The following is a 9101-nucleotide window of genomic DNA, read 5'->3' as shown; positions in this document are numbered from 1 at the left end:
TTTCCTCGACATGCTTCCCACCAGTAGGCTCGAGAGCGTTACTGTAGTCGTGTTTTCTTTCTTTTTTTAAAAAATTCGTTCTCGTTTTGCATGTGTAGGGCAAGTTCGCATACGCGGATTTTGCAGAAAGCGCCTCGTTCACGCATTCAGAGGGCTCGCCGCAGCATTTAAGTGTCATCAAACTCCGAATATTGCGCCGTGCAACGGCTCCATCGGTGGATGCAATTTCCGGTGCGGCGGCGCGCCCGCCAAGATGGAGTCTCGTAAGTGCGCGAAGCGCGCTTCTAAATTATAACGGAATGCGCACGCACCAACTCACTGCCTATTTTTCAGTCAAACGTGCGCGTGGTGATTCTATATAAGATAAGATAAATATCGAAACTTTAGTGCGCATTGCGGTACTCCGTTAAGTATACTCGCTGTAGTTACCCCACAATATACTTGCTCTTGCGACGAAGACAGTGGCCATATATTTCCGCCAACGCTTCTGCATTTGCTGCAATGCCGCCGCAATTATGATGACGTAAGCGTACCCAGATTTTGCGCAGTTGAGTCCGTATACATCTGAGCGCAGTCATCATGCGACCTCCGGGGAAGCAGCGGTTTTTCGGCCACGCGAAATGTCAGGGTCCTAGATAAATCTGCACAGCAAGTGTATCTCGGTCGAACCCCTTGCGTCGTTGGGTAATCATTCGCGGTGATTGTTTCGTTATCGCGAAAGATCGTTATCGTTCAGCGACTGACGGTGCGCTCTTTACACGAGACAACGCGAGACATTACGCAAGGCTACTGCGCAATAGCCGGTGTTCACGAAAGTATGGCAATTATTAGTCGACTTTCGGAAGAACTCGCGCGCCACTTTCCTCGGAGCTCGACCGCGGCGCCCGACCAAAACTTCTCAGGAATGCGTATGCTAACAGACCCGCCGCACCGTTCGCGCTGCCTTCGTAATCAAGATGCGCGCGCGCCGGAATTCTCACCTCCTAGCCATGAACTCAACCGCCCAAAACACCGAACGTCTTCTGCAGGGTGCTGCGCATACCAATTTGCGCGCGCACCATAGGCTAAACACCTCGCGCGTTTATATGTATATGTATACCTGCCGATGGAGCAGCGGCAGCAGCGGCAGCGGGTCAGTGAGGCCAGCAGTCCATCGGCCGGTGGCGAACCGGACAAGGGGATTCCGGCCGCCACTGCCGCCGCCGCCGCACCTCAAAAAACACGGCACCGCGGCAACTAGGGAGCACACCGCGAGCACGAAGCCGCGGCGGCCGCCCACACTAATTCTATTTAAAAGGACGCGCCTCTGGCTGCCACCATTACTGGCGCCGCCAACACCACCACCTCCGTCTCGTGCTCCTCCACCAACCAACACTACTACACCACCAGGGCCCGTGCAATATGCGCGCTTGTGTATGTGTATGTGCATGTCTTGGAGGCCAGCGAGTATACTTGGGAGAAGGAAGTAAGCGAAGACGATGGGGCCGGAAGTGTCGGCCGTGTGTGGCTCGAGTCCAAGGGCCCCCCTTCGCAAATTAATTCTCGCCGCTCTCGAGACCTGGCGTTAACGCCCTGTGCCTCCAGGTAGAGACCCCTTCCTTGACCTCTCACTGCCGCCGCCCTTTTTGCCTCTCTCTCTCTCTGTTTTTGCGCAGTGCAATGCGGCGAAGAGGCTGCAGTGATGGGCTGCGCGGAGGAGTTGTCGAGTGCGCGGCGCTGTGTGTTTGTATGCGTGGCGCGAATCGGCTCTCGGTTTTCTGGGTGGCATATACCTATAGTTCGTACCTGTGTGTCGTAAAGCTCTCTCTCTCGCCCGCAGTAAACACACCACGCGCATGCGCCTCACAATTTTAGGGCCCGCAAATGAGTGTCGCTCTTCCGAGGCTTCTGCCAGTTTGTTGTTGGGCGCGCTTCTGGTTTACCTCGGTGAGAGCACTCACTTGCGTGCAGTGAATCGCAGGTTGCGCTACGTACGTTAACACGTCGGAGAGTGCAAGTGACCGTACAGACAGCTCGAAGGTTAATAGGTCCCTATGTCAAATGAAATATGGCCGCAACCAGGCGTCGCGCCCCGCGATTTGAAAGCGTCCGTTAAACTGGATCATTTCGCAGGGCGCCCGTTCATCGCGGCAGCGCGTATTATTATTATTATTATTATTATTATTATTATTATTATTATTATTATTATTATTATTATTATTATTATTATTGTTGTTGTTGTTGTTGTTGTTGTTGTTGTTGTTGTTGTTGTTGTTGTTGTTGTTGTTGTTGTTGTTGTTGTTACATGATATGTGTAGACAGAAATGCAAAGGCCTAGAGGAAATGGGGAGGGAAGCAGGCTGCCTTAGAAGGCTGTACCGGCAAAAGATAATCGGTACTCAGTAAGAAAAACTTTAATGTTCCGAAGCCAGCTGCTGGGCACACGGGCGGGTGAATCGAGCATTATTAAGAGTTTAGGCACTTACTAGCTGTGAGGCCGGCCGATATCGGTGAAATGCGTACACATCAGGATCACACGCAATTGCTCCCGATGCACCATGTATACAAATAGTCGCTAGCCGGGTTTTGGGATGACCACTAGATAAAAGCAGATAATGCAAACATGGAAAAAATAATAATCAAGCTTGTAGATTGACACTGGCACTGTCGCATTCCCTTGTCCTTTCGTACAGTGTCTCGTGCTGTTTGCCATATTACAGCTATAGTCACTAGTGTTTTGGTTGGTCATCATGGTCATCATGAAAGGTAAAGTTCGACTTAATGCGTATGTGTGACTCCGTAGTGGTCTCTATCTCTCTCTTATACTATCTCTAAAATTTAGGCAGTATGAATTTGAGGACTCAACGCTTGGAAAATTCTTCGCCTTCAAAACGGTTCTGTCACGTATTCAATTGTTTTACCTCGCCTGTGTTTCCGTGACACTTACGAACTGGTATTTTCGCTGAAGATAAGCCGTGGAATACACTCGTTTTGTTTGTGTACGATCTGATTGACACAGGTTCGTTCATTTGTGTACTTATTAAACTGAATATTTACAAGGTTTCCGCTGGCTGTGTTTCCTAAAGCCATACGCTTGGGGGCGGAGTAGCAGGCCAGAGCAAACTATCGCTCAGGCCGACCTCTCTCCCTTTCTACATGAATATAAATTTCTCTCTCTTTTTGTCTGGGACAATGTGCCTCTGAGTAAACGACCGGATATAATATTCAAGGGCCGAACTCACAAGACTTCTCTTTCGTAAGTACGTTTTCCCACTGGTCAGCCGGCTTCGCTGATATGTCCCGCATCGTGATTGACTGAACTTTTCTCTTACGAAAAATTTTAGCGTAAGAAGTTTTGTGAATACGGGCCCTGCACACTAAGAATCTCAGGACACGCAAATGAGAAAAAAAAATTCGAAATTTGAGCGGATGTATCAAGAAGCACTAGGCGCGACTTCCAACATACCGAAGCACCACAATGAGAAATATACCTCTCCCGCTTGATCGCTGCCGTAGTGACCGGAAACCGAACCCACGTCCTCGAGTTCGACTGCTAGAAGAGAGTTATCTGGAAGTTGCAGCGGCACGCATGCAGGTCAGTCTGGTTGAACGTATAGATCACGGAGGGAGAATTAGAGCTGACAAAAACCTTCACAAACGTATAGTTAAGTACGGAGCAGAGACTGTGTGTGCCGGATGTGGAAGTTACTGCTGAGCATTCAGTACAGTTTGCGAGCGCATGCATATGCATGCATACGAGATGGGGTCACGGCATGTGAGCGCGGCCTTTGTTTACCGCCCACTGAAAGTTTCACTAAAGAACTTGCGTGTTCCGAAAAGTACGCGTAATAGTAAAATGGCGTGCTTACCGAAATCGGGCGCTTCACGTGAAAAGGTGGTGCACATGGAAATAATGCTTTAATCACGAAGCAAAAATATAATAATAATAAAGAGACTAACGCAGATGTACTGTCCTACCTCGTTCGCGGTGTCCCCCCCCCCCCCCCCCCAGTTTTTTAATTATTATTAATCTTCTCGCGTCTTCTGCCATGGCTGCGTAAAACAGCGTGAGGTACGCATTTGAAGAAAGTGGTGCGTTTTTTTTTTTCAGTTTTCTTTTTTCACATCTAAGTTGTATAAGGCTAGGCGAAACTAAAATTCGTCCGTCCTATATGCGCAAAAACTGCTAGCTCTTCACAGAAATTGGACGAGCCCCACTACTCACCACTGGTCCACTAAAAAATGAAGAAAACAACACACGGGCAGCAAACATCGATTGAGGTTTCTGGACAGACGTAACCAAAAATTGAGAAAGACTTCAACAAACCGTCTGGATTAACCAAGCGATAAACACCGGGACGGCATGTTTTACCTTCACTGCTTAACCATGTCTGCGGAGTGCCTGGGCGGTGTTTTTTGTTTTGTTTTGTTTTATTTTTAAGGGTTGGTATCGTCTTGCGCGCATCTGCATTGAGGCCTAAATGAAAGTGTTGGACAAAATCATATTATTGATATCCTGGGCTCGAAGCACGGAAGTTTAACGTTTGCTTCAGAAGGCTTGGGGTTGACGCCATCGAGGCTTCTTGCGTCCCGTTGAGCTGTAGAACCCTCGCACTATTTTCTCCTCTCTTGCCAAAGATATGACAGTCTTTTGACAGAAAAGTAGGTGAACTCCTATCGCGTATTGAACCGTCGCATCTCTGCAATATATGTATATGTCATCTTAAAATGGCTGCGAACAAGCTGGGTCGTCCTCTAAAATGAATTTATCAGCTTGCGAATGACTGCAGTGTTTTTATTATTGTTGTTGATGATGACGATAGTGGTGGTGGTGGTAATGATGGTGATTATCTTTCGTTACATTGCATATACCTGCTGTGAGGGACTGAGAAAAAAATCTGAGGTTTGGAGGTTAATAATTGCCATTGACAGACAAGCTGACAGTACCTTCTCCCTCGTTATCAACGTATACCTTATTCTGTGTGTGTGTTCTCATCCATTGACAGTTCCCTACAGAATCGACGCTTCACTTTTGAATTCCATTTGTCGTACACACACAAAAAAAAAAAGATATATGTTAGTAATTCATGATATTAGGTTACGGGTAAGGAAGGCATTTTATGTTCCCATTGCGAACCTTGCCCGAATTCCCTCCTCGTGGGAACAACAAAATCAGCCTCTTTCTCTGTCTGTGTAATTGAACATTTTTTGTTTATGTATTTCTTTTTATTAATATAATAATAAGCACCGTTATAGTTCTCATCGTAAGGTTACAAAACGTTTTCTTTGTCAATCCCCTAGAGTGGGTATGTGCCATAGGCCTGAGGAAATAAACAAACAAACAAAAGCAAGGAAGATGTTTTCACGGGCACTCAAAAAGACGGACCCCGACGTTGCATCCGAGGAGGCGTCGCGTAGCGCCGCCGAGGCAGAGCCGTCTACGGACGACGTGCCGGCGAAGAACACGACGTCGAAGATGAATCTCGTGTTCCGAGTCATACGCCGTTTCCACGGCTTCCTCAGGTCGCAGCTGTACGCGGACAGCGTGCTGGGCAGGTCCGCCGCCGAGCTTGAAGTCGTGTCCAACATCAGGAGGGACTTCATGCTGTACGTCTTCCTTGTGCTGCTCGCCCTGTCTTTCCTGATCGGCGCGTTCGGACGCCACATGAGCAACGTCATCTGCGTCCCTTACCCGGCCGCGGTCTCGATCATCGCCGTGGACAGCAACGTGCGCCAGCGTTACGTGAAGTGGATCACCTACTGGATGGTCTTCGGCTTCGTCAACCTGGCCGACATGTCGTGCCTGCTGGTGAGTCGCTTCGTGCCCCAGTACCACCTGTGGCGGACGGTCTTTCTCGTGTGGTGCTTCTGTCCGTACAAGTGGAACGGCTGCAAGCTGATTCGCGAGCGCCTCTACACCGCCAAGAACATGAGGATCGCGAGAGTCGTGTCCTACGTCTTCTACGAAGGCACCCGGATGTTGACGGCTGAGTGACCACGCAGCGGGAAAATGTGTAGCAGCCAGGTTCGAAAACCCTACCGTCTACGAAGAAGACACGAAAACAAAGTAATAAACAGAGAAATTGTCCGTGCTGTCCGAAGCGCCCTTGTGTGTCAAGCGTAGGTCTTCACCTGAACTCTCACTTGATCGCCCTGTATAGAAAGTACCCTGTTGGGAGCTTTATTAGTGTCACATCTGCTACGTATTTCAAATAATTGTCAAGGGAGGTGAGGCGAAGTCGAGGAAGGCAGATAACTATGTGGGGGTTTCGTAAATTGAGACATTTGCTCGCTTGAGAGGGAGGTTCGGCGGTTGCAAAACACAGCTAAGCGCCGATCGCTGGGGATCGAGAGGCTCTTGTAGTGCAGCGGACACAATATAGGTGGTTGTTATTGTTGATGTTGTCGTTGTGATGAGGATGATAACGATTATGATTGCCAGTTTACTTCCCGGTTACCAAAAGCAAGAATCATCCTCCACGGACGCGGCCGTTCACCGAAACACTCACGGATCCACAAAAGCGCGAGTGCGCACACCCGCATAACGCACGCGCAATTTCGTACCCAGGCCTCTTCACCGGCGCGTTCGTAGCCGAGAGATTCCGGTTGTGCGCGGGCCAAGCCGAGCGACGGGTCCCGCGGAATGCGTGGAAGACCTTGGCGGCACCACTGCTGGTGCGCGCGACTTGGCTCTATCGCGGGATGGCGCAGGCGGCGAAACATTTTTCAAAGCTGAAGCGCCGGGACACCGCGCTGTATGTGGCGGACGTGCTCTGCACGCGCTCAGGGGCGACACGATACGCGAGGACCCGGTCGTACGAACTGGTCGTTAAGGCGTAATTCCTTGTTTTCTTTCTTTTTTTTTTTCTCCCCCTTCATTCCATGCCCTCTGCCCCGGCGCGGAGCACGGTGGACTGCAAGATGACGCCCGTCTCTTGGCCCGATAAACTACACCCTCGACCGAGACTGTAGCCGCGAATCGCAACTGTAATCGTATACGACTAAACCGAGTGCCGCGCTGGTTGCAACATCATGGATTCTTCCGTGATGTTGCAACCGCCGCCGCGAGGACTTCCGGTTCTGGGGCGACATTGTTGCGGGGTCACCTTTGGCTCAGCTATGTTCGACGGCATTTACAGATGTTTGGTTCAGTAGATCGGAAATAAACTCGATAGCCGAAGTGGAAGGCAGGACAAAGCGGGGTCACCCAGCTCACGAGGTGGTTAGATGTAATTCCCCAGGGGTGCTCAAAGAGCATGTCTTAAGGAGATCTGACTGACGTCCATGTTATACTCATGAGGACGCCAGGAGTCGACGATGAGTCTCAACGGTTTGCTCGTTATGATACAGGATGGGCAACGTGTCTTTGCGTCACTCTCGCGGGACCGAAGAGGCTGTTGAGCGCATCTCACGATATTAGCGATGACTGTTCCCGTTGTAAGACGGTCATCGCCACTTTCTCTTCTAATGACATTACAACGGCTGGACGAAAACATCCTTGTATGCCACGGCCGGGTGGGATGTTGGCGAAGAGAGCAATCATAACATTACTTTAGCCCCTCAAGAGGTTTCTGCAACCGTACGACTAACTGAAGTGCTCACCATCATGTACGCGCGTAAACGCAACCATGGTGATCTCTCTCTCTCTCTCTCTCTCTCTCTGCTTCTTTCTGTCTTTTCCTCAGTTTGTATGCTTTCCCCATGCAGAGTAGCGAAGTAGACGTGATATTCTCTTCCTTTATTCACACACCACACACGACCTTGCTCAACTATATGCAGGGCAGCGCCACTGAATAAGTTGACTATGAAGTATGAATAGCTGAATCTGAAATATATATGCCTCCAGATAGAATAGGGAGAAAGAGAGAGAGACAGAGAGAAAAGCAAAAGTGGTATTGCTTTTTTTTTTTTTTGCTTCTATTGCGCACAGCTGGCTTCCAATAACATTGCTGTATAGAGCGCCACGATTTGTTTGAAAACCAGCTTTCGTAGCACGTTCATGGAGCAAACAACCACAAGAGAGAATTGGAGAGAGAGAGAGTGAAGTTAGGATGAGTTCGAGTGACGTGTCCGTGTCGAATGTTTTGCGTTCTATAAGTAAGTACTGATTTCACGCTGCGACAATTTGTGAAACAGAGTCACTTCGAGGCTTCGCTTATATTGTAGACGTCGCGACAAAGGAGTTTTTCCGTCGCGTATTGTTCGTTCGAGGTATCTACGCAAAGCACCAGTACGTGTCGCGCTGACCACACCTCACGCAACGACAGTGGCGCGATTGAGTGTTCGAAATCTCGGACACGGTAGGGTTTCTTGTAGCGTGTGTCTCCCCCCCCTCCCCCTCTCTCTCTATCATCTGCGTATACACTGGTTTTTTTATTATTTTATTCCTGTAACAAAAACCGGTGTTTTTGGCTGCGCGCGTCACTGCCGCAAATACAATGCATACGTCTCACGTTGCTTATCCCGTGTTTATTCAAATGTAAGCCGGTAGGCTCTCCGGTTTCATGACCAATCAACCGAAATGTGTAAAAGCCCATAATCAAGGGTCAAGCAAGCAAACAAGGCTCTCTACCTTCGTTGATTGTATTATCAAGGAGTATTGGAACCGAAAAAAAATTAAATGGCCCACCGCTAATGCTAGCCCTAATCAACAACGCTGTACTCATTACCATCCGCCTCCATATATTCACACAGCTATACTGTATACGCCGTTTTGACTGTCTTGAAGGCGTCCAACGTGCGTGCAGCGTCGTTATATTCGTCAACGTTCGCTTTCACTGGGACGCTGGCACCAAGTACGCGGTTTCAGACGAGTGAGACGCGACATGTGCCTGAATTAGTGCCCCGAGTTGGTATAACAATCGTAATCTTGTTTTCGGTGCTGTTGTCAAACAACAGTCTTGGGCGGCTCGCATTCAAGGAAATATCTTTTTTTTTCTTTTTTTAACAGCGAAGCCGTTGCAGCTCGCCGTAATTTGTCTGTCGAAAACAGAAATGAACATCATCAAGAACCGGCACGCGCTCTCTTCATCCTCTTCTTCATCTTCGTCCTCTTCTGCTTCGCTCCCACTGCACGGCGCCGATTTCTCCGGCGCACGCCTGTCACCCTGATGGGTGATAGA

At 49.1% G+C, this 9101-nt stretch overlaps 1 protein-coding gene across 1 annotated transcript; it reads left to right on the top strand.

Annotated features, from left to right (window-relative positions):
• Positions 1 to 5366: 5366 nt before the first annotated feature.
• LOC119383608 (receptor expression-enhancing protein 5) lies at positions 5367 to 5974 on the top strand. The gene has a single exon (XM_037651858.2). It carries the CDS (start codon positions 5456 to 5458, stop codon positions 5972 to 5974), a length of 519 nt encoding a protein of 172 aa, XP_037507786.1. The 5' UTR covers positions 5367 to 5455.
• Positions 5975 to 9101: the final 3127 nt, after the last annotated feature.

The sequence above is a fragment of the Rhipicephalus sanguineus genome, chromosome 2 (genome assembly GCF_013339695.2).
Source record: "Rhipicephalus sanguineus isolate Rsan-2018 chromosome 2, BIME_Rsan_1.4, whole genome shotgun sequence".
Classification (NCBI taxonomy): domain Eukaryota; kingdom Metazoa; phylum Arthropoda; class Arachnida; order Ixodida; family Ixodidae; genus Rhipicephalus; species Rhipicephalus sanguineus.
Note: the sequence above shows the minus strand (reverse complement) of the source record. Positions and strands in the feature narration are given on the sequence as shown.